This window comes from Botrytis porri, assembly GCF_014898465.1.
Source record: "Botrytis porri strain MUCL 3234 chromosome Unknown BPOR_001, whole genome shotgun sequence".
Classification (NCBI taxonomy): Eukaryota; Fungi; Ascomycota; class Leotiomycetes; order Helotiales; family Sclerotiniaceae; genus Botrytis; species Botrytis porri.
In genome coordinates this window covers 1,835,051-1,860,414 of record NW_024066075.1, presented here as the reverse complement: position 1 = coordinate 1,860,414, position 25,364 = coordinate 1,835,051, and the positions used below count along the sequence as shown (strand labels likewise).

Genomic DNA, 25,364 nt, shown 5'->3' with positions numbered 1-25,364 from the left:
AACGTAATATCTTAATGGTATGTCAGGTTGTTTGTTTAAATTCCATGCTCATAAAAGTCCATTGATATTTATATCCAGGGAAAGAAAGCATAACCCGTTCAGCCTCTTGCAATATTGAATATCCTGATACATTATGACAAATTTCAGAATATGAAGTGAATTTTTGCACTTTATCCCACTTGAGACTATATTATCCCCATCTGGAACGGCACGAATAAGGAATGATTAAGATCAAGTAACCTTATGGCCAAGCACAAGCGAGGAAATTCCACTGGTAAAAACGAATACAGGTGTTCGCAATCTTTGTCAAGGAGCAAAATTCGGGAGATAGTATTAACTGAAATGATTTTATCAGATGTCTTCAGACGATAGTCGTATTGGCTGTGAACGACAAGAAAGAATGCGATAGTAAATATCGGCTACTTATTTCGATAAAAATTAACAAGTCATACACGGTATTTGTTGTCGAGAATTCAAATTTCATTTTTGAGACAGTATTTTGGCCCTGTCTTCAATTCTCAATCTTCTCACAGCATGAAATGGCATTAAGTTGATATCATTCTATGAGAATTTCGATATAGTAGTCTGCGTCTGCCACCTCGATTTCGCTCAAGAAGGGAATCAAGCACTCAGAATCCTCTAGATTATTCGAACAGGTAGTGAAGATCCAACAAATTCATAATTCTCTACATATCAGAAAGAACTGCTGTATGATCTCCCCTTAAATCTTTACCGTTAACCCTCAAATAACCGAGGAACTCCACCAGACAATCAAACAAGTCATCCGCCCCCCATTCTAATTTATACCCCGAATTAACAAAACCTGCTCGTCCAGAATGATTAGAGTTATTCAATCGAAAGAGGTTCAAAAGATGAAAGTGCAAAGACTGCGGCAAATTTAAATACAAGCTCAGGCCCACGCTGAAAAAGCAAACTCTGCAATGCAAAGAAGATCTTACTTACAAGAGCAGTGTGCAAATAGCATTCAGATTCAATACTTAAAATTCAAGACCGGTATCCTTGACACATTTGAGAAGTACCTGGCAGAAGGAAAACGTTAGTATCAGACGATAATACCATCCCCTTGACACTAGAGAAAAGTCCATCGTCTATTGCGTTATCGAGGTATATATTAGCACAAACATACAACTCAGGTATCTGAGCAAACACGAACGAAGAGGCGGCAAAGAAGATAAATTGTGTGGCGATCAGACTCGTTACTAAACTGTGAGTGGGAGTGAGCCGTCGCTTTGCCTCAGGGCTATACCTCTCGACACGGCAAACACAAAAAAAGAATGACAATAAACGTGATCCATCTGACAGCAAGAAAACTAAAATAAATTAACAAATATTGACTGACAGTGATGAAAACAAGTGGGAAAGCAAGGATGATCCAATCAAAAACTACTTTACTTGATACTAATAATATCTAGGTAAAAAAAAAGAAGAAGAAGAAAGTACCCACGTCAAACAACCCCTCATCACATCATCCGCAAAACCTGTGCGGAAATCAGTGAAGTACATTTTGAGATAGAAGATAGAAACCAAGGAAAGGATAAATAACTACCACCAGAGGCATTTCAAAGCATATCTTATCAAGCTGTCAATTCTTCTAGTGAATGACTACTCAATACATTCATTAGAAACGTAGACAGTTGGTCTCGTATACCCAAGCATCGTCTGCTCTCCTCCCAAATGAATACATCGAGAACAACCCGACCTCGATTCCCCAACGTGCTATAAAAGCCGCGTGATATCCACAAACCCTTTCATAGTTTCACCATTCCCAGACTGGATATACCATCTGATAATATGTGAGTGTCTACTCCTTTCCACTAAAGACTCATTAATATATATACATATATACATACATAAGTAAATGCTTTTTCAAGCACCTTACATATATCAATCAAGTATCATCCATCCCCATAACATCATTATCATTGTCTCATTCCATATACCAAAAAACCAAGAACCAAAAAACATACATGGTCCGACAACGCCAGCCAAGTCCCATAACTTGGCAACAAAATCCCAAAGCAACAACAAAAAATAACAATCAACATCAAAACCCCCTACTCCAATCCAATCCCCAAATCACAAGCCAAATACACCCAAAAGAACATGCAATGCAACACATCAACCAAGCACAAAGTAAAACCAACACACCACTAATCAAAATAGCTAAACATCACGCATTTCTCTCGTCATTCCCAATTTGTCAGATGTTGTTGCTTCGAGACAGAATGAGGATTTGGATTTTTTAAATACTCAGGGCTCGAGCACTGGAATCTCGCTACCCCTCTTTATCACCATTCACTATCTACTATCTACCATAATCTACAAACCCAAATCCAATCCCAACACAATGAACACACCATCACATAGCAATCCAGATCCAAATCCTACCCACAACATCCACCCCCCTCCTCCCCTCTTCCCCATCCTCCTCACCATCCTCCTCACCATCCATACCTTTTTCTTCAAACCCCTACCTACCTCTAATATCACCCATACCACCCATACCACCCATCTCCTCCCACTCCTTCCCAAAATCATCTCAGACTCTAGTAATCGCCAACACCGAAGAATTCCAATTCCAATTCCAATTCCAACTCACCTCCTATCCCCACCCCCATCCCCCTTTCTACCGCAAAGATCCCATCTCACTTCCCTTCCCTTCCATTCCAACTATCCGCCCCTCGCCCCTACACACTCACCTCCCTCCCCCCCTTCAAAAAGCAGCTAAAAATTAATAGGTTATTTCTATTCCTTTAATAGCTATTTATTATTTCATTTCATCCTATCTTATCTCATCTCATCATTAAAAAACAATAACATAAAGGTTTTAATAATTAGTTAAAAATAATAAATCAAATAATAATACTAATAATACTAATAATACTAATAATACTAATAATACTAATAATACTAATAATATTTAATCTCTATTTCTATTTCTATCTCCATCTTCATTTATACCATTCACACCATCCTAATCATTCTAATGAACCCATATCTTCTTTACCTCAACCTCAACCTCAACCTTAATCCCCAACAATAAAATAAAAATCTATCCCACCTCTCTCAAGCAATCTATCTATATCATTCCATTCATTCCTCAATAACTCTATTGTCATATTAGAAATCAATCAGTATAGCGCATTTAAAATATCTTTGGTTTCCGAGTTTGAGAATCATTCTTGTGATGATACTACACACTAAGTGAAGAGGGTGAAGTGTATCGATGCTCAGCTTGAGTCAAGTCTTTACTAGATAGATATCTTATAAACGCACCCGAGGACAGGCTTAACAAAATTGGACAATCCTGTTGGAAGGAAATGTTATAGTATACTATACATTTGCATTGTAGAAAAATGAGAGTAGACACATTACTTGAAAACAGGATATCCATTCATAAAAAGAGATAACTAATCTATACCCCTTACTCAAAACAGCCTACTCACAATTACTTTCACTTTCACTCTACCTTCACCTCACCAATCCACAAGCCCATCCCTCCCAACAATCTTCCCCTCAACCACACTCCTAATATTCAATCCCCTCCTCCTGGGATGTTCACACCCCATCTTATACGCAAGATCCGGGCCCAACCCCCCCAGATTCGTAGCACACATCCCCGGACCCACGGCCCAGACCTTAACCCCATCCGCCTTCAACTTCTGATTCTAATCCAACATCAACATATCAAGTGCCATTTTCGAACATATATACCCGATTGTTTCGAATGCGATTTTCTTCGGCCATCCAGCTGGCTGTGGAGGGGTGGGGAAATATTTTTGCGCAGCTTGTTTAATAGCTGATAAGCTAGTGATGAGTATTAGACGAGGATCAGAGGATTTGAAAAGGAGGGATATAAATGTGGAGGTTAGGACGTGAGTACCAGCTACATTGACATCGTAGACATTGTTGAAACATTCACAGAGTGTTCCTTTGCCACTGGTATAGGCGATATCGAAGGTTGCGCCTTAAGAGAAGAATATCGATTTCGCTTTCAGATATCCACAATGTATGAAGAAAAAGTTACACACCAGCATTATTAACCAGTGAATCAACTCTCCCATGCTTTAGCTTGACCATCTCAAAAGCCTTCTCAATACTCTCATCACTGACAAGATCAACTTCGAGTGTTTCAATTGTATTCTTCGACTCTGGAACTTCCTTCTTCAAATCATCAATTGCAATTTGAGCTTTCTCCACAGAACGAGCACCGAAAAGGATATGGTATGGTTTGGTAGAGTGAAGAAAGGCTTTTACTGCTTCATAGCCTATGCCACTGTTTGCACCAGTAACGAGAACAATTGTACGGGATATCATTCTTTGCTTTTGATGAGAACTTGAGGGATAGTCGTCTGATATATTTGTTCCCGAAGGTATTCGATCTGTTTTATCTGTAGTTGGGTTTCCTATCTGTCAGTGGGATATACAGTATTTTATAGCAATTTCTCTCTAGATCAGAGAGCACAGAAACCGAACCTACCATAAACTCCATTGAAGGTTCTTGATAATCATCATCATCGTTGACACAGTGGGTGAAGTCGGCAGTTTCTCAATTCGTCCTTTATCATAGACATCCTATCAGAGAGTATTTTCCTATCCGAGAAACAAGACCGAGGAAACAGATATTCCGTTCTACCAGACCATATTCCCCTTTTCAATAACCCCCAAAGGAAAAAACGGAGTACTCTAATCATACTATATTAAGAGATACTCTCGAGGTGATTTTGTTTCTAGAGGTGCAAGCGCGTTCGATCAGGACAAGCTTCTCACCAATGCAATCCCCGCTCGGATTTAAGGAATTCACGTGCTTTACCTCCTTATTTCTTACTTCGGTTTATCACCATATCTTTACAGCAACAGAAACATAAGCATCCATGAATACTACTAGGTAACCTTTCTACCAAATTAACTATCTAGTAAGACACATCCGGAAAGCCCTCGGCCTTCAAGGTTGTTTAGTACATTACCTCAAGAAGTTTCCTAGACTCCCACCCAAGACCCTCAAACTCATCCCTTCATTCCTTCAGACCTTCAAACACATCAATGTCATATTACCCCTTTCATCCCACTCCGTCGTGTCAAGGAACCTGTATTCCTATTCCCATCAAAAATCACAAAAATGAAGCTTCAAGTTATCACTTATTCTCAATCTCAATCCATGGAAAGGGTATTCTCTCTTTGTTTCTCTTTCTATCTAATCTTTATAATTCACAATATCCCATCCTATCCCATCCCATTACACCCGTCAAATCCATCCCATTCTATAATTCTAAACTAGACTATGACTTTCATTCAACAAGTACTCAGGTCGATACCTCATAAATCTATTCATCAAATTTAAACTTCCTCACTACCCACCACCCCTCTACTAAATCTTCTCTTTCTCAATCCCATGCCATCCTCAGACCTTTCTCTCCCCTTCCCTTTCTCCGCGTCTCCTTTTCCTCTCCCCCTCTCTCCACCTCCCTCTCCACCTAACCCCTCCCCCTCCCACCCAGGCAACCTAACCGCTCTATCCAACGCTCTTGGCAACCCCCTATGTCTCCCTCTCACCATAACCGCCACCAAAACAACCTTACTCGCCGTCCTCAATCCCCCCGAAAAACTATAGTCCTGATCCGGCAAGCCCGTCGAAATTCCCACACAACCATACGCACTCACCACCTCAAAAATCACATTAAACACCGAGTACGTGATGGGATCTCTCTCAAACGACGACCCTTCGATACAAACGATGAGGAACGTCGCAAGCGTTAACCACCACAGATCGTGGGAGAGTTGAGAGCGTAATTGATGATGGATGAATTGAGTGCCTGTGGTTTCTTCCTTGGGGGACGAGGTCGAGTTTCTGGTTGAATTTGATGATGCGGTACGAGGTATGCCGATATCCCTTCCACTTATTGATTTCCTAATTCTCTTCATACCTCTCCCCCATCTCGAAGTATGAGAATCCGTCTCCACATCTCCTCTGTAAATTCCCAAACTCCTCTCTTCATAAACATTACTATGTCTCATTGTGATAACCACCGGATATACACTAATATACATCATAACCACATATAAGAACTGCAGTCCTATACGTAAACTTGGAATGCTTATGATATAAAATCCTCCACTTCTGACTGCAATTGCTTGGAATAGTCCATCGAGAACGCGGTAGCGTGGTTCGATTACTTGCGTTGCGGAATTTCCAATGTTGAGGAGTTCAAAAGCAATCCAATCGATACTATTGAGAGTTATAACCATGAAAAGGAGCCACCATGTGGGACGAGAGGGAAATAAATTGGTATAGACGCGACGAGGATAACGGAGGATGAATAAGAGTGTTGGTTTGTGGTGTTGAAAGGGTGAAAGAAAGTTGGGGAATGTATCGAGAAGTTTGAGGAGGGTGTAGAGAATTAGACGAAGGAAGAGAGGGTATGCTGTGTTGCCAGCGAGAATGAGAAGACCCATTGTGAGGAGGGTGTAGACTGAGGTTTGGAAAGGTATCTATTTCTGTTAGTCTCTGGTTCTCATGTTTTACACCCTCAAAGGATAGTAAAACAGAAGGATGAAAGAAAAAAACGAACCATATTCAAATCCAATAAACTCATTCCTGAATTATTAAATGCACTAATCGCATTAAAAACTCCCAACCACCATGGATTAATACCATTTTCAAGCGCAACATTGCTCTTATTGTAAGCCATATAAGCACCTAATCCAATCCCTCCTAAAAGTTGCCAGAGAATAAAGTATAGTGGAACTAACCAAGCTAGAAATGATATAGCTCGGTATTCAACACCTCCTAAGTGCTCTCTTTCGGCTCGTGATAGACCATGAAATTGTGCATTGCGGCCTGTGGTATTGGAATTTAGGTATGACGGATATTGAAGCGGAGCAAGATCTTGCTGGCCAGTTTGGGAGTGGTGAAGTGGTGTAATAGTTTCTTGGACGCGAAGTTTGCTTGTATTTTCCGAGGTGGATGTAGGAAACTGGAAATTTGTTGATCGAGCTGGTGTGGCAGTTTCGTTATTTGAACCTCCCACTGTGATATCCTTTGCTTTCCCTTTTCCATTTACTGGATATGCATCAGGTGCAAACGTAATATGATCTCCCGTCTCTTTTGGTATACCACCATGAGGAGAGATTTCCGAAATGGCAGTCATACAACTATCATCACTTTCCCCCCCAACTGGTCGAACTTTCAATCCTTCTTCCATCTCCAAAGCATCTTCGCCTCCATTACCACCACTGGTCGAGGGAAACTTCCAATTGGCCGCCATCAGACCATTCCCATCTCCCCTCCTACTTCCCACAGCCTCTCGACTTCCACTCCTCATCCTTTCTCTCCTCCTCTCTTCCTTTTGTCTGCCGACTACCTCGCCAAATCTACCTTCAAAAGCTCTTTTCCTTGTCCTCACAGTCGCCACACTAACAAAAATTGCACTCCCAACAACAATCAACAACCAAAGAATAACCTGCTGCAAAGTCGTCATCGTACTTAAATTAACCGTATTAAGACCGGCTTCCGTCATCGCCGATGTGACCAAAAACAACGAATCAACATATGATATTGATTTGGAAGGATTCGATGAACCCCAGAATATTAAAGAAGTGATAAGGAGAGTTACGATGAAATAGGTGTAATGGATTGTGATGAAGTTGAGTGGTGGTAAGAGCGCGAGAATTGGTGATAAACATCGCATCGCTCGATCAAACCATTCATCGCCCATGAAACTCTTGAGAGATCGAGGTTTCTTGTCCATTTCTTCTCGAGAAGGATGTGAATTGAAAAAACTTCCTCTCACACTTCTTGGGAGAGTCTTCTCTTTGTGTCCACGTGATGGAAGAAGTGACTTGAGAGGTCTAGTAGCAATTGGTGAATGAATGGCGAAGAAGGATCCAAATGTTCTTGGTGCTGTTTGTGAATTGAGATTTTGAGGTTCCGTTTGAAGTTTTGGAACTTCCAACCTTCCAGTGTCCGACTGAATGTTTCTCGATTCCAAGTTTCTCGATTGCCCTGATTCCGTATTAACTTTTCCCTCTCCCATCCGAACTTTGCTCGCATCCAATTTCCTCTGTTCCGATTTCGTATTCAACGTGTAAATTCCCGTCTGGTGCTCGTTCGGAATCACAATCTTAGGAATTCCTCTATTATCGTTTCTATTATTCTCGTGTCCGTCGTGTTCTTTGTGATTTTTAATCTCCAATTCCCTCGAGTTCCTCACTGTAGTTTCGCCAGATGTTACTTGCCTAGTATAATTTTCACCTGACATCTTCTTCTTCCCTTCCTTCCTTTGCTGCAGCACTTTCCCGTATCTGAATTCCCGTGAAGAAATTGGGAAAGTCGAATATTCGTGATACTAGCTATACTAGCTATACTAGAGGGTGTGCAACAAATGAGAACTTCAATTTGTTACTACCCAAGATAGTATAATAGTATCGTCAATTCTTAATGTATCATCCGCCACCCCACCAAGAAGAAGTAGCAGTAAGTTACCAATAATAGGGAATTGATATAGCGAAGCCAAAACAAAGCGTTCCTTCCCACGCAAATCTTCAGTCAAACAATCAAACAATCAAATATGTGTGTCCGAAAGAAACTCCTCAAAAAATACCCCCAGAAACAGAAAAACTCCTTCCTCCTCGTATAGGAAAAATCTACCTTATGAATGAAAACCAAACGGTGAAGTTGTTGGTCTCATTGATTATGTACATGTAGGGAATGGAGGTCAATTTTTCTCAATTTTTTTCCTTTTCTTCAACCATGAGCCGACCTCTCATACCCCACATCTAATCAATCCAACCAACTGTCTGTCTCAATTAATAAATACCTTCCTTCCTTTGCTTCACCGACAGTCATTGAGTTGTCGATAAGAATCATTAATGACAATGTCAATGTTAATGTCGTTAACAATATTGAGTGAATTTGAATGTATTGACTGACCTGAGTAATAAATGAGATACAAGAATACCTACCTAGTACTAGGTACATATCAAGTACCCAACAATCAACAATCAAGATCAAACCTCTCTCAGAGAGAAGGAAGGAGAGTCAAAGCCATGACTTTGTTAACACAAGCAATATAAAAAAGTTGATCGATCCTGGGTTGAAATTACCTGTATACGCTCAGTATCTATATACCTACATATCCATCACCACTATCACCAATATCACCACCATGACCATACCATCCATACCAACGCATAAACCATCTAAATTACCCAGGTAGGCCAGTTGTATTTTGACACCCAAATCCATTACAAGCAACGAGGAAGAATCAAATCCCCCTCATCTCATCTCATCACCTTCATTCATTCAAATCCTCATTCATACAACTATCAAAATCTACATAGAACCATCTACATCTACCCTTCAAACCCCTTCCTTCCCTTCCTCAACCTAACCACACACAAATCCGAATCGACCACCACCACCACCACCACCACCACCACGGCCATTACCATCATAGATCCTTCCTCCACCCAGCCAGTTGTACGTGCATAGCCCATCGCTTCAAGCAAGACAACCAACCAAGAAGTCAACCGACCGACCGATTGTAGGTAACCTCAAGTCAGGTCAGGGCAGGTCAACCGTCGCCTACCTATACCTATGCCTATGCCTATTAGGTAACAAAATCACTCATCACTCAATCACTCATCACATTTATTCATTAATCGACTTCACCAAGATACAATATAAGTAATCAAAGATTATAGATTTCAAAAAGCCAACATGCTTTTATTTATTCATTCATTCATTCACTCATCCTATCTCATGCTATGTTATCCTATCCCATCTCCATCCATCTCATCTGATATATAGTTATACACCCAGTCAAGTTTCTAGTAATATATCTCCATCTCTCCTCCTCTTTCCTCCTCCACTCCATTCCTATATCCAATCCCCATCCAGGGTATCTACCATTCCATATCCCAGTCCAATCCAGTCTAGGCCTTTCACCCAATCCATCCAATTCAATCTTCCTTATCCTTCCCTAAAATTCGTCCCACGTTGATGTCTGTAAATAACATGGAAAACGTGTGATATGCATCATGCTACTTCCTTCCTTCACTCCCTCAATTCAAAGAAACAAAAAACGCCAGCTGAATAACGGGTGCATCCGAATTTGGTTTCTCGCCCAAGAGTATCCAAACCACCTACAGCTTATCCTTCATCCCGTCCCCTCCCCCATGAACAAATAAAATTATGTATGTATGTATATTGCATAGTATCTAAGGTTACAAAACTCCTCGCAAAATGATAGAGTATCAAATAAATAGCGTACAAGCCGGTAATATAAATGGCTTCCAAATCACCACGAAAGATGGGTGAAATGGTGTTTCTTTGTGTACATTAGAGTTGAACAATGTTGTACAACAAGATGGTAATATCAATTCGTGTTTGTTGGTGTGTTATGCCTCGATAGTGATGGTTAATTGGCGTCGATGCAATAAATCCGCGGCTCGATCATTTTCGTCGGTGATATGGCATCTGCGCCATTATCTTCATGAAAGAAGAATACCAGTGGTCCAGTCCTCGAATCGATCAGTCGATTATGCTGTTGTATGTAAAGAATGAATTCCAGCTTGTCGAATTAAGTTCAAGGTCCATGTTGTGAAGGATCTCTTGGATGTTGACTTCTTCTTCCAGCTTCACCTCTAGCATTAGCCCATTCTTGAGCACCACTTTGTCTACCGGGTTGTTCAGCCGGTAATTTCTGATCTTCTTGTCTCTGAGGTAGAGGCGATGGAGTTGCCATGTGTTGATTTGAAGATCCATCTGGTCTCAATCCCGATACAACAGATTGTGCAATGGATGCCACAACATAACCTCTCAATTCCTTATCTTCCCTCGCATCTTCCTTTTCCAAACGAAACCTCTCATCCTTGTTCATATTTGATCTTCGAAGACCTCGAATTTCGTTTTGGATGTATAGCATAACTTCCTCTGGGCATTTGTTTCTTGGAAGAGCATGATCCGCTTTTCGAACATATCTTCTGGTAACATCGGTCGCACCATCCGTCGAAAAGGCAATACAGTAGGACATTTTCTTACCCCAACCTTCAGCATATAATCTCGGATTATCCCAAGCTTCCTCACAAGCATCCACATGAATCCATCTCTTTTTGGTATCCGAATAAACCTCTGTCCAAACATGATCTTCGACATTCCAGACCCATCTTACACGACCTCCTACTGCGCGACACAGCATACTAAAACAATTGGCCCATTCTCCTACTCTTCCTTTGCGCGTTTGTAATAATTGCCAGACGTCACTATATCGAGGGAATCTTTCATATGCCCTACAATCCCCGGCTGAACAACGATATAATTCGACCTTTGTTGCTCCGCATGCTGATTCGTCGGGTGTAGGCGGTGTCATGCCTTGGGCTACGGTAGGTGACATGCATACTTGACATGGTGGATTGTTGACCCATGAAAAGAATGAACGTTTAAACCATCTGAAAAGATGTTAGGACCAGTTACATCGGGAACGGGAGCAAAGCGGCAGAGCAATGACGGGAAGCCAAAGCGCAAATCATAGACAACATAACAAACGTACCTCAATAGAGCTCGAATCACACAGTCTTGATAACCCCATTCCGGTTTCCTTCCATCTCCCATACTTTCAGCTTCAGCTTGTAATATTTGACTTTCCTCTTCTGCCTCTCCATATATCCTATCTAATGGTAAATGTTGTAGAGCTTCGTCCAATAAACCTGGGTTCTCATATTTCGTAGGAGTTTGCGAGATGGAAATTAGTAAATTTCGAAACTTTTGTGATTGTACATCCGCAGGTGGTGATGGAATCTTTGGTAAATTTCTTATGGACGAATACGAAGGAGGTGTTGCAGGTTTTGAATTATTTGAAGAAGAAGTTGGACGAAAGTTTGAAGATTGTTGTTGTTGTTGCTGCTGACTTTGTTGTGAAGAAGTTGCTCGTGAATTGGATGATGATGATCTTTCTCTTGGTGATGGCGATGCATTTCTTGACCTCGATTTATCCAATTCATTTAATCGTTTCGTCCTTAATAAACCTTCAAATTGTTGTCTTAAATCTTTTGCCCATGCTTCATCATATTTCCCATTTGGTCCATTTCGATCGGCCATTTTTGATATATTGTTGGTGGTGATGGTGATGTTGTCGAAGGAGGAATTAATAATTTAATGTCGAATGTCGAATGTCAAGGTAGTGAATGATGTATGGTATTGTATTGGTGTATTGAGGGGGATAAAGATGATTCGACACTCCTTCCTTCTATCTTCAACCTTCACAACCAATCTTCTCTTCGCTCTTCCTCTCTCTCTCTCTCTCTCTATAGTATGTATCTCTTTGTGTAAATTGTGGCTGATTCTATAATCGAAAGAGGAATTTTGGGTGTGATATCGTCCGAGGAGTGGTCGTGATAACAATGCGTAGTCAAATATACCCTCCAAGGATAAAAAGGAAGGATTGTATTAAAGAAAAAAGAATGAAATGTAAATGAAGTAAAGTAAGTATGGAAGTAGTAGTAGCAGTAATACTAGTAGCAGCAGCAGCAGTAGTAGTAGTAGTAGTAACAGAAAATAAAGTTGTATCTTCGATCAATATTTCTTCTCTTTACTCATTACTCTCACTCGCTCGCTCACGCACGCAAACTCTCTCTCTCTCTCTCTCTCTCTCTCTCTCTCTCTCTCTCTCTCTCTCACTCTAGTTTGTCCCTCAAGCACAGCCCTCCAAATCGAACTTAGGCACTTTTTTGGTCGCAATCGCCACTTTTCGCTTATGGAGTTTAGGCTAGGGATTATTCGTAATTTATAGATCCTCGTCAGGTTGGTGTTTGGAAGTATCTAGCTGGGTGGGTAGGTAGAGAAGGGAAGGGGAAAGGGTGGAAAGAGGAAGAATTGGATCTTTATGACTTTATCAATAACTTCAAACACAAATCCGGAGTGAAAGTGGAAGCGACAATACTGGGTGAAGAATCGAGTTTGGTCGTCGTAGTTGTCCTAGTCGTCCTAGTCGTCTTAGCCGTCTTAGTCGTCTTAGTCGTCTTAGTCGTCTTAGTCGTCTTAGTCGTCTTAGTCTTCTTAGTCGTCCTAGTTCTTAAAACTTAGATAGGTATGTAGTTGAACGAAGGATAAAGTAAAGAATAGATAGTATTCTCTTGCAATTAACAGAATCAAAAGCCTCGTATTAGAATAATGAATTGTTATGGGTTGAGACATGGGTACATACAGAAATGGATATGCCCGCTGCCCAGGTTAGAGGTGTACGAAGATAGTGTACGACTAGACTATGAATTTATCGGTACTGCGTAAGTTCCCTCCCTTGGACTCAGATTTACAGTCTAATATCTTCATTAGACAGAACAAAAAAGTAGATACCAAGATTTTTCCGGGGACTCAGAAAAGTTAAAAAGATGTTTAGAGAACTAGGAGTATTGTGGTAGGTATTACTAACTTGGACAATTCATACATCCTCGTGGCATGCGTCGTAAGTTGTGACATTTTCCCCGATTGATAGAATTATACAATCATACCGAATCTATCTGTTTTCCCCCCAAATGTGAATGATAAATGATTATCAATCTGTTGTAAATTTGCTCCTTAACTCTACTCTACACAGTATCTCATTTGGCTTAATTATTGCAAAAATTTAGATTCTTCTTGGCAATCAATTCGCACGCACGCGATGTTCAGTATCTAGGTGTCTACTACGAGTATCAATCAACCACTCATCGGGATTCAGGACTCAGAATTCCTGTGTACATACTACTGTTTTGGTTACCTGAAAAGCGACTAGTTGTAACTAGATACTAATAGATAGTCGGAAGCTTAAAAGAAGGTCGACGTGGGCTACCTAGGAATGGTTTGACCATTTCGGTGGACTACTAGATGAGAAGAAAGAAAAAAGTCGGGAGCTGACGACGACTTCTTTTTAAGCGATCAACTCATTTCAATACTGAAATCATCTTTCTATCTGATATGGTTGGTTAGGTGTATAGACTCGACATCTTTTCCATCTACACCGAATTGTAGAGCTTTTCCATATCAACAATCTTCTACAACTTCTCAGCTATCTTTCTGGGTGTGCATGAAGATCTCACTAGAAGTAGAAAAAGATGATTCAAAACTTCACGAAAGATCCCAATATCTCTTGGCTAACGTGTATCATATGAATCATATTGCGACGATAATAGTAGATCTTTTTGCCAACGTTACGATTACCATGGACCAATCTCACCCGATGATACTTGGCACACTTCTTAAAGTCTGTGATAATACATTGCTACTTTATTCCATAGGTGATCATGTGAACATCAGACGAATTAAAGGTATAACGTGGTTCATCAGCATATAGACTACTTTAGAGATATAATAAAATTAAGATTTTTTTAATAATTAGATTTTAAAACCTAATTAATCTTTTTGGGGAAAAAAAAATTGTTAAATAGTAATAAAATAATCGTATTTCAAAAATCTATTCTTTCTATAAGTGAAATTTCTATTATATTTAATAAAGAATAGTTTTTATTATAGTTTTTATTACAAAAAAATCCATAATAACTATAATATAAAATCAAGTTTTTTATAGAAAAAAATCGGACTTTTGAAATGAATAAAGAATTAGAGTTTATATAAGAAATTTTTAAACAATTCTATTGGCTGATAAAGAAAGTACATGGTTACGTACAGATGAATTTTATATATAAAATGAAGTAGTCTATATAATAATATGATTCGCATGCTGATGAACTACGTTAAACATAATACTATATCAAAACTCTGCCTTCTAGCTATCTGTATTTCTCAATCATCAAATCTTTAAATTTCCAGCACCATCTCATCCAAAACTTCTCATAAGATTTTAATCCAAAATCCGGAAATCCGCATATATATACAGAAAAGCTTGTCACTAAGTACACACGAAACGAAATCATACCCCTCATTTTGAGCCTCATCAATATACTTTACACACTAACTAGGTCTTTCGTTTCCTTCCAAGATTCGTACACGTACCATCGGAAACTAGAGAATCCGACATCATCTTAGGAACGAGAAGGTGCTTCATCATGAATTGTCTGCAAATAGCGCTTACTCGGTATTCGTCTCTCAACATTACAAAGCCATGTCGGAGCAAACAAATCCGTCGATTATACTTCGAACAAGCTTCTCGTTCGTCTGGGTTTCAAGTATTTTGATATACATACACGAAATCCATCTTGGCCGAGATAAGTTGTTTTGAGAACTTGGGGAGTATTCGTACACCAAAACACGATGACTATCTCAGTCAAGGACAACAATATTGACGACGTCGTTATCTTCGTCTCCCTCATTTCTCCTCTCCTTTCCCCTCGGACTAATAACTAATATCAATTCCACCACCTCTTGATTCTTGGCAGCTAAAAAATCATCAAAACCCGACTTCACCAAAAAACTCAATCTCACCCTCATATCCTGATTCGTAAGAATAATATTCCCCATAGTCTTTTAAAACCACGAGGCATACGCGTTTTTTCTTGGCATCGGCGCTCTGATTCTTGAAAAAGGTATAGTCCGATTAAAAGATTGCGCGGCTGGCTACCCCTTGTGGTGTGTTTGGCTGGTTAAGTACACACCGGTTTAGCGAGAATGAAGGGTGACGGGCACGTGGAAAAGGGTTCATGGTTTATGATTGATGAATAGAATAGATAGAGTTTGAGTTAAGCTTTGGTATGATGGATCTTATTTACTGTTTTTGATATTTAATACAAAAGGTCAAAGAAGGGAAGGTATGCTTATGTCAGTCGGACAAAAGAGAAAAACACCTATCGGTAGAGAGTCGTCAACACGGGGGATCAAGAAGAACACCTCCCTCCCCCCTCCTGATTGAATCAATCAACGACCCTTACTTCACCACGCCAAGCTAAGTATTATCAGCACAGCGTCTATATCTGATATTCACCCATTGAATTTACCCATTTAGAACATTCCTATATATGCGTATCATATCAAACAAGCGCTCCCTTCTCTTTACCCAACCAGCAGCTCTTCCAAACGGAGAAATCAGAATCGAAAAAACATTCCATCAAATTACCGAACGGAAATTATAGTCGTCTCATATAAAACTTTGCTGTTGGCTGAGCCGCGAGAAGTGGACGATACCTCCAGCTGAAATACACACAGCATGGGATGTTTTTAAGCAAGCTCAAAGCTTCAAAATCTCAGGTAAATTAAGTGCTACATATTTGTATATCAAATATCTTTTTTAAGCTTTCAAGCGCTCCAATCGTAAGCTACATCAAGTCCGATCTTTACACGCGGGTATCTTACATATCTCGGTGTTGTAAGGTATTATATATACCACACAACACTTTAAAACCAACACAGCCTTCCTCCTATCTCAGGCACTCTTCAAGTCAACTTCAAACTTCAAACTTCAAACTTCAAACTTCAAAGCCGCGCGATATGCCATTTAATGGTCATAGCTTCCTCCGTACCTATTACTTCGTACACCTACCTACCTAGTCTCCAGTCTGGGTCTAATAGACTAGTATAGATAGAGAGCTATGCCATGAGACTCTTCCCAGCTGTAGAGTTCAATAACCGAAAGCGAGCTAAGGAGAAAAGTTCGTCCCTTCTTGTGTACCACGCACGCGTAATATCTTTCAATTTATATTGGCTTTTCTTTTTAAGTTATTGCACTCGGTAAGTGGTATGAAATCTCGAATCTTGATAGGGAGGGATCACGCAAGATGGAGATCATGATGCGTAATTAAACTTCTATAGCGTGTGTACATCGGTGCTTTCTTTCATAGTGCTCTCATTCCTGGTGCACACGTGGTGGTCAAGGAATTGCCTGCGTCGTCACGAGTGGATAGCTTTCATGTGTTAATCTATCAAACCTGGTTCTTCGTCATGATTTTCCGGATGGAATGGATGAGGAGGGGCACGTCCGGGTTTGGTGCGAGCGTTTTGCATGTACACTTTGACTTGTGTATCGATTTTTTCTCTTTCAATCGTTCAAATTTCATCTTCTGTCAAACTTAGAGTTTTCAAGACAAGATGCCAGAGAGACCAACAGTAAATGCGCTGCTACTTGAACCGTTCTTCCACCTCTGGTAATGTGGACGGACGCGTATGTACCGTCGTCTCAATCTATCATTCCCTGCCACGTTATATTGACTCAAACGTCTTGGCTGCGAAGATATTATCAGTTTCTTCTCTACCTTGTGAGAACGGCTTACGAATTTGACCAATTAGACTTTGGTAATTTGGTATTAAAGCTTTCTCGTTGATTTTTACAGATTCTGTCAAGCATGACTTGTCTATTAGTCTTTGAATTTCCGATAGTACCCGTATACTAAATGTTCTCCACGAATTCATGTAGCCAAGACTTGTGAACCGTATCCCAAGTTCCCTACTTTTCTCTCTCAATAATTGGGTCATATAAAGTGGAAATCAACAGAGCTTTGAATCTAACGTCTCTATAGTTTTAAGACCATCTTTCCATCGTCTTATATATAACACATAACATAGCCTTATTCATAGCTTCCATACCCTAGAGATTGACATGATGCATTCTTCCTGCCTGCTCTTCCCCCTCCTTAACCCACAATTCTAAACACAGATCTTCATTACTAATGGAGCATTAAATCGGATAAATACATCCATTCGGATTCGGAACGAAAGAAACCCGTTCATACTTCGTACCCCTTCGCTCTTTCATTCACGCGTCATCACTTCTAACTTCACCTACTCTTTGTCAATCCTCATACTTCTCTCACCAACGTGACGAAGCACCCGAAGAAATTCCCATCCACGTGTGCATCAAAATCATTAAGCTTAAAGTCTGGCTCGTCATGTGTTATATTATATGGGAAGTACACGCAAATTTTGTTTGGTTTCCACTTATTCACTTCCTACTACCTCACACCGGCTGGCGCAAGTTCTGAGAAAAAAATGGAAAAGAACGAAAATTGAACCGCAAAGTAATATAATGGCCTGGTTATGTATCTGTGGGTGGGTGAGCTATTAGATTGATGTTGACAGGTTGTACTTGAGCTCCATTGCCTTTCTTGTTATCCTTACTAAATCTTTAAACCTTATAAGTAAGTGGAGTTAAATGACGAGGGAAGTACTAGTATTTTCTTTCTAGGAGATGACTAGAGGAAAATAATCATGAGAAAGATACTTAGCCCAAATCCACAAGTTCTATCGTTAATTACTTTATTTTACTGCTCGTCACGACGACACTTTTAAATCCTAGTTGCAACTACGTGGATACTTATGATTGTCGCGATCACTTGGTTATCAAGTTCGTAAATACTAAGCTGTTAGCTTGGTATGAGTAGGATGCAGATGTTGGGTAGGATTACAATGCTGCTAGTCGCAGCTCTGACGCATTTCAGCTACATATTGCAGATGAGGCTATATGCAGCTTATTTTAGTCAGATACATACTTCTGCGACCATAGATCATACAACTTGATAATAGTAACAGAAGTAGATTAGTTCTCATGTGTTTTAATATTTTGTTGTATGTACATGTGGCTTTGGAGTTATACACTTCGTAACTGTTTGAGATGTAAGGATTGAAAAAACATCTTGGTTTGATTGGTAGGCAAGTAGTCGTCCCTTTCTTGTATGCATGTACCTATGGCCTGTCTCTGGAAATGGGGAGAGGGGGGTTAGTTTCTCCATTGCTCAAGGAACAAAGAATAAGGGATTAAGAGAACTAGGGCTTAGATTGGTATATACTTCGCACAACTTGTGGATTATACAAGAGGATATCATCCCAAGTCACAGGGTCATACAAGAAGTGGTAATTTGATACTCATCTCAAAACGAGGTGGAAATTCATGGAGAAGTATTTACATAATAGGAAAGCTACAGAAGTGAAAGAGAAGTAGAGATGAGAACTCGAAATTTTACACTACAAGAAACTCGAGCACGGGAAGTTGTTACTGGGATACTCAACACAAGGACTAGTACTACAGCGACCAAACGCAAAAAGGGCTTCAAGTACATTCTACCTAGTTTGTAATCAAGTTTCCAGGGGCTCCTGCCTTTCTTTGCTGTTCATCACCGACGCGATGTCAACTCACCATTGTGGGCTCGTGCGCAAAGGGGATAATTAGACGAGAAGGAAGGGGGCTATACGTAGAAGAAGAAAAAGTCTGAATTTAATCACTTTAATAAAATCTGTGATTAATCAACCACGAACAAAATAATCGGTAGGTACCTAAACAACGGGTGTTTGCGTGGTTACCGTAGAACTATGAAAGTTAATAGCACTAGATTAACCCTTGGATTATCTTCAGTTGTGATACTATTTCAAAGTCTGATTCTTCGAATAGAGCTAGAGCTTTTAAGTTGTTGAAGGGTTGCGCTAGTGGTCGAGTCCAGTCGTTTTTCTTAATTCTATGAATAGGGGGGATGGTAAGCATACATCATTTACACTCACGTGAAGAAAAGAGGCATCTTAGTGAAGTGCACATGACAAGTTCAGTATTTGGACTAGAGTTCTCATTCCAAACAAAGTGTGTCTACCAGAGTTCGCAACCAACATTTTAAAAGAACAGAGTGTTCAATATGAGTAGTAACCCGTTCATGCTATCCCGTGTATTTTTGTGCTTTCGGGGTACACTGCAGGCATGCTACTCAGCATTGCATTTCAACATACAGAAAACCTTAACCGAAAACCACTGTTGAAAATCAGGCACGAGAACGGGAAATCATTTGTATATCTTGTAAAGGTATCAGCAATATGATCTGCTCTCTCATTAAACACATGTATACACCACCTAGATACTTTTTGCTTTTGGACGTCCCATTACATCCTAGCTCCAAAACGCCATGTCCATCCATATGCATTGAGTCTACGCTTGACCAGCTCTCGTTCAAAATCATATCACTCATCTAGTACCTTCCCCCTCAATATAAGGACTTCTTCTCCCACTCCTGATCACCCTCTAATCTCATTGGCAAGTCCGTTTCCCAGATAGGTCTTTCTATAATTGCCACTTCCAGTCCGTTTTCACCCCCCTCACCAATCTCCACCATACCAAGTATTGGCCTATACTTGAGCGTCTTGTAAGTTTGAGCTGGCCCACTAAACTTCTCATCTTCGCTCCTCTGCGATCTTCTCATTAGTAGTGACTTTGATTCCCTGTCAACTTCATCGTCTTCCGAATCAACATCCATATCGTATTTTTTGTTTTGGATGTCAATTTCGGTTTCTTGGGTTTCCTCCTCGTGAATGAGTTTGCGGATTTTACGAGACATTCCTGTCTCGTTCTCTTCTGGGTCAACCATACCACCAGCTCCAGATTTCCCTAGTTGGAAGCGCTTGCGTTTGCTTCCCGAACTCTCGGCGTCTCCATCATCTTCCGCTTCTTCATCCTCAAAATGAAAATCTTGTGATAAATCGAACATCCATAACCAGTTAATACCATATAACCACATACGCTCGCGACCATTTGAGATATCCCATAAACAACCTCTTGCCAAATCTGCAACTTTACGGAATGCAAGGGGGAATGTAGAAGTGGGATTTCTGCGAGACCATGGTGTGAGTGAGCCAGCCAAAACTTCGAATTCGTAAACTTCATTAGTGGATGTGACAATGACTAAACGATCCTCGGCAACGGGTAGTTCATGAGATACAGGGCGTGGATTATTGCGTGTAGCAGGAGGTGTGGCTCCATTGATCTGTACGGGGAGAGTTGCAGGGCGGAAAGATAGTACGACTGGTGCGGCGGGAAGTTTTGGTATACGAGTTGCAGACGGGTTTCGTGTCCAGTGTTGGCCAAAAATCAATTTTGGGGTTTTCACTTCTTCAGCATCGGAACCATCGTCGGATTCATCATCAGATGCGTCGTCTTCCTCTGCTTCCTCCAACTCTTGAGTAAGATCTTCGATTCCTTCCAGAACCCAAGTATCAACAAAACCTGCCAGGTCACTTACTACCAATATTCGACTATCAGATGAGAATGCTGCTTGAGTTATAGTTCTTTCATATGCACCAAGACCACCTAGAAGCTTAGTTTTCGAGATATTACGATCAAGACGGGAAAGTCTCGAGAGCTGAGGAACTATAGTAAATGAGGATGGTGAAGCATCATCCTGAATGACTCGCGCTACTGCGACTGAGCTATCATCCCGAATTATCGATATCCAGTTTCCGTCAGGGGAAAATTGAACCATACGGGCCCCAGAAGAAAACGCTTGTGGCACAGCGACAGTTGATACTTTAAGACCATCACCCTCTTCGGGTTTTCGTGCCTTGAGGCGGAATAACTTTATATCTGATATCGTTGACACAGCGAGCAGGTTTCCCGCAGCATTGAGAGTCGCAGATGTAATATTAGACTCCCCCTTGACTAATATCTTCGCTACCAATTTGCGATTGACTGCTGCAGTCTCTGGCTCATCGCCGTTGATGGATTCGGAAAGTCTGTTTATGCGCCAGATGTTTATTTCTCGATCCCACCAACTCATTATAAATCTCTTTCTTGTAGAACTTTGAATAATAGAAGATTGAGGTAGGAAGGGCAAGGCACGTTGGTTCTCTTGACCAGATTGCGCAAGTGGAAGAATAGTGGGAGCAGCATCGGGACCTAGGAAAAATTGTTAGCATGCGCAAAGAATATTAATGAAAAATGTGCTTACCTCCGGACGCTACAACACTAATTCCTTGACATTCCAAGCTTGCCATGGCCTTCACATCGTGAGTGTGATATCTCCTATGCCTGACTTCTGACCATCTCTTCTTCCCTTTGATTTGTTTGTAGACTACTGTTCGTCTATCCATACCACCACTGAAGAATGTCATTCCGTCAGCGCTTGTCGCGAGGCTGAGAACGTCTTGAGTATGACTCTTGATGTGTTGCATCATACTGTATGTTTTACCATGCCATATCTTGACTTCTCCTGTGGAGTCGCCAGAAATGATATCTCCATTTGGTAATGCTTTCACAGCCCAGACAATGATATCCTTGGGTCCTCCCTTAGGTCCAGCTCCCAAAGACATCTGCCTTAGCATCGATCCGGTCCTTATGTCATAAATTCGAATATTACTATCTGAACATCCGGCAATAACATGGTAGCGATCCTGGAATGCAACACTGATAATTTTTGCTTTTTTCGCAGATGGGCGAACAAGAACTTTTTGCAATTGTAGATTTTCATCCGCTGTCGAGTATAAAACCAAAGCTCCGTCAACACAACCAGCAATGAGCTTTTGGCATTCTCCGGAACGCTCCTCTCCACGCTTTTGTTCCTCTGCAGGTTGAGCAGCAAGGCACCATATTTCACCATGATTTCCGCTCGCTGAACGTAATGGCTGGCCTTTCACCAAATCCCACTCGGTAACAGTTGTAGTATATCCAATGCTGAAAAGTCTAGATTTCCCAATTATTTTTGTGCCATTGATTTCCTCGGTAGGATCTTGAGTCCAGACAAGTCCATCAATACTGCGATCCTTCCCACCTCGAATGATTGTTTCTTGAAGCCATGATCCTTTTTGCGGGTTCCAGAGCTCGATATCACCGTTTGCGCGACCGAGGGCTAATCGTGGAGAAACAGCAGATTGACCTTTTGTCAAATTCGAGTGCGTAAATGCCAATGCATTGATTGTTGACGGAGGGTATGGAACGAATCTGCAGCGGTGGATATCCATTGCGCCGGTTTAATGTTGATTTCTCATTCAATTCTCAAAAGGAAAAAAAGGAAAAAAAGGAAAAAAGGCTCAAGAGGTTTTTCTGCCGGAAGTTCAGTTGGAGGCGGTGTATGACTCACGTGATTATAGAAACCTATCCTTTGAAATCAGGATGGGCAGCTGCAACAGTAATGTTACAATCAACTTTCAGAATATCTCCATTTGATTCGATGGAACAAGTCAGAACGTATCATCTTGCCAAGTTGGCAGGTTGTGTTTATGTAGTGGCTATTGGAATTATCTTCACTCATCTAAATAAATGAGAATGATTAAATTTGTGAGATTACAACAATGCAAGTGATTTTTGGGTCATCAAATTTTTGTATCTCTGTTATTGAATCTCATATAGCATTTGACTTGTCTGACAGCATCTTAAACTGCTCTTCTATCTCTTTACGTTGGAACTAGTCAGGGAGTTCCAATCCTACGTAACTTGGCATTCCAAACATCATATCGCAGCCATACAGTCTTGTAGTTCACAGGCATGGTATTCTTCAGCTATGCTGGTGTATATCCGAGACGTTATGGTTTTGAGGTCTGTAATCTGTGCAGAAATGATCAAAAGCAGTTAGAGCTTTGAATCTCTGTCGTTCTCCTCCGCAACCCCCCTTTCCCCTCCATCTCTAACCCTCATTCCAAAGACCTCAATTCGAATCAATAACAATCCAAGGAATATAACAACTTTTCGTTCCATTCCCAATCGTCGAAATGAAAGGCGTGGATATATCCAGAATCTTAACATCTTGTGGATGCCAAGCCTCCGGATTCTCATGATTGCACCAATCCTTTGTGGACGTCGATTCAATCAGGATATTTGTGAATGTTACCGCTCCGGAATCCCAACCAGGATCGACGCCATTGCCAGTTCCCACATGCTCAATCACTAGTAAAACCTACACAATCATCATTAGTTAAGGTTTCAAAGCTTGGGTCTAAAAGTGCAGTTACCTCTGTCATGTCTGGGACGTTAGGTTCTAGTGAAATGTCAGTACCCCTTAACCGACATACAGAAGATGGAGATCATACCAAATTTGGAGCCATCGAAAGTGTAGTTCCCACCATATGGTACTTCTCCCTTTGATGCGCCGATTCGACCGGGCATGACGGACCACGTATCGAGCCATTTATTGGAGATTTCATGAAGAGTCCAGAGACTTGTTATTTCGTCACCCAGATATACTATTTGCTGAAATATTAGCCTTTATTATGTCCAACCTGATGATATAAGATATAAATCTGTTATTTTTCTCCCCTCTCTTCCACCCCCACCCACCAACAACAAAACCTACCCTTCGGTTGTCTCTCCTCAAAATAGATCTCCGTCCAACTAGATTTCGTCGCCCCGTTATAAAAACTAGGTATATGACTCCAACACCCCACTTCACCCCCCGCATTCCCAAAAACATTTTGCAGAACACAGCTTTGATCTGTTGGTTGCATGCCGGCCCAGGTTGCTTGGATCTTCCAGTCTGGGCCATGGCCTTGTAGCGCTGTTGGCGGGGAGGGTACATTTAGAGTTGCTTGAAACTATTGACAGGGTAAATATTAGTGAAAGTACTAAAGAATGATTATTCGGAAGATGGGGGAAGAAGATTGATGGCTGGGGATGGGGGAAAACACATACCCGTGTTATTTTCCCACCATGCGTGAAGATGAATACCACGCCTGCGCTTGCATGGTCGATGAGAGTAAGGATAAGTGCAAGGAAAAGAAGAGCAGCAATGAAGGAATACATAATGATAAGAATAAATAGATAAAAGCAATGCGGATCAACCAGATTGCAAATCGAGATGTGATGCAACGTTCCTCGCTCAATCTAAACTAGTTATAGAAGATGTCTAATGATTCTTATGAGGTAGAGGTCAGAGGTTAGTCCTGCAGCCGAAACAAAAATCTCGCAAGTATTTCAACGAGAGTTTTTCGACAGGCAAACAAAAGTGTTTCCATAAAAATCGTACCACCAACCCCCAGCAGAACTCAGATGGATACACCACGCCATCAGCAGGATCTCATTCACTCAGGCCTGAAATATTTTCCGCATCTGTTATGACTAGGCAGTCGGTCAATGATATAAATGGGCTTGAGATGTAGTATCGGTTCCCCTTTGAGGCGGCCAAGTCCTCCAAAGGTCATCTTGAACGGCATCATGCCAATGGCTAACGATTTCCAGCGGCTGAATCTGATTGACTCATTATGCAGGTTTGGAATTGCCAAAACATGATTACTATAGATAACATTATTAGAGAATGGTTAATGAGGATACCGTTTCTCAGGGACTGATACTGGGATTCTGTGTTCATGGTTGATATGATATGCAGGTCAAAGGAATACATAAATCTCTTTACATATAAAAATAACGGTTCTAATTTGCAAGTTTCTCTGAAAGATATCCTGCACAAGTGAAGTAGTATACATTTAACTATACTATCAATTTATCATCTATCTCCCCTCACATTCTATATATCGATTCCCTGACCGATAAATCAAAACTTCCCATACATCCACAGTGTACACCCCAAAGCTAACATCTCACCCAAAACATCCGTCAAAGTACCCCCCCCCCCCAACATCCCAAAACCCCACCCTATCCTATACCACAGCCCCAGAGTCCACAACAGTGAACCCCCTAAAAAAGCAAATCATCCCCGTAACCGCCGGATACACCTTCACAGCTTCT

The 25,364-nt window shown here is 40.9% G+C and overlaps 6 protein-coding genes across 6 annotated transcripts; 1 reads left to right on the top strand and 5 right to left on the bottom strand.

The window, feature by feature from the left end:
• Window positions 1–3,689: 3,689 nt before the first annotated feature.
• EAF01_000503 (uncharacterized protein) lies at window positions 3,690–4,710 on the bottom strand (the record flags this gene model as incomplete). Its single annotated transcript, XM_038908753.1, has 3 exons — window positions 4,502–4,710; window positions 4,053–4,412; window positions 3,690–3,988 (listed from the first exon to the last, which is right to left on the bottom strand). The coding sequence occupies exons 2-3, from the start codon at window positions 4,336–4,338 to the stop codon at window positions 3,690–3,692; spliced, it is 585 nt and encodes a 194-aa protein (XP_038775659.1). The 5' UTR covers window positions 4,339–4,412; window positions 4,502–4,710.
• A 648-nt stretch (window positions 4,711–5,358) lies between these two features.
• Window positions 5,359–8,692, bottom strand: EAF01_000502 (uncharacterized protein; the record flags this gene model as incomplete). The annotated part of the gene is made up of 2 exons (XM_038908752.1): window positions 6,591–8,692; window positions 5,359–6,510 (listed from the first exon to the last, which is right to left on the bottom strand). Exons 1-2 carry the CDS (start codon window positions 8,277–8,279, stop codon window positions 5,359–5,361), a joined length of 2,841 nt encoding a protein of 946 aa, XP_038775658.1. The 5' UTR covers window positions 8,280–8,692.
• Window positions 8,693–10,607: 1,915 nt separating this feature from the next.
• On the bottom strand, window positions 10,608–12,118 carry EAF01_000501 (uncharacterized protein; the record flags this gene model as incomplete). Its single annotated transcript, XM_038908751.1, has 2 exons — window positions 10,608–11,469; window positions 11,571–12,118. 2 exons carry the CDS (start codon window positions 12,116–12,118, stop codon window positions 10,608–10,610), a joined length of 1,410 nt encoding a protein of 469 aa, XP_038775657.1.
• Window positions 12,119–12,507: 389 nt separating this feature from the next.
• On the top strand, window positions 12,508–13,102 carry EAF01_000500 (uncharacterized protein; the record flags this gene model as incomplete). The annotated part of the gene is made up of 2 exons (XM_038908750.1): window positions 12,508–12,582; window positions 12,821–13,102. 2 exons carry the CDS (start codon window positions 12,508–12,510, stop codon window positions 13,100–13,102), a joined length of 357 nt encoding a protein of 118 aa, XP_038775656.1.
• Window positions 13,103–19,526: 6,424 nt separating this feature from the next.
• EAF01_000499 (uncharacterized protein) lies at window positions 19,527–22,664 on the bottom strand. The gene is made up of 3 exons (XM_038908749.1): window positions 21,640–22,664; window positions 19,773–21,587; window positions 19,527–19,715 (listed from the first exon to the last, which is right to left on the bottom strand). The coding sequence occupies exons 1-2, from the start codon at window positions 22,646–22,648 to the stop codon at window positions 19,903–19,905; spliced, it is 2,694 nt and encodes an 897-aa protein (XP_038775655.1). The 5' UTR covers window positions 22,649–22,664; the 3' UTR covers window positions 19,527–19,715; window positions 19,773–19,902.
• A 667-nt stretch (window positions 22,665–23,331) lies between these two features.
• Window positions 23,332–24,422, bottom strand: EAF01_000498 (uncharacterized protein; the record flags this gene model as incomplete). The annotated part of the gene is made up of 5 exons (XM_038908748.1): window positions 23,332–23,580; window positions 23,636–23,661; window positions 23,714–23,866; window positions 23,977–24,214; window positions 24,312–24,422. 5 exons carry the CDS (start codon window positions 24,420–24,422, stop codon window positions 23,332–23,334), a joined length of 777 nt encoding a protein of 258 aa, XP_038775654.1.
• Window positions 24,423–25,364: the final 942 nt, after the last annotated feature.

Bases quoted from the DNA above. Each gene is read 5' to 3' on its own strand.
- EAF01_000499 (XM_038908749.1), bottom strand. From the start codon at position 22,648: ATGGATATCCACCGCTGCAGATTCGTTCCATACCCTCCGTCAACAATC. The intron at 21,588-21,639 runs GTAAGCACATTT...AATTTTTCCTAG, and splicing joins TAGTGTTGTAGCGTCCGGAG to GTCCCGATGCTGCTCCCACT.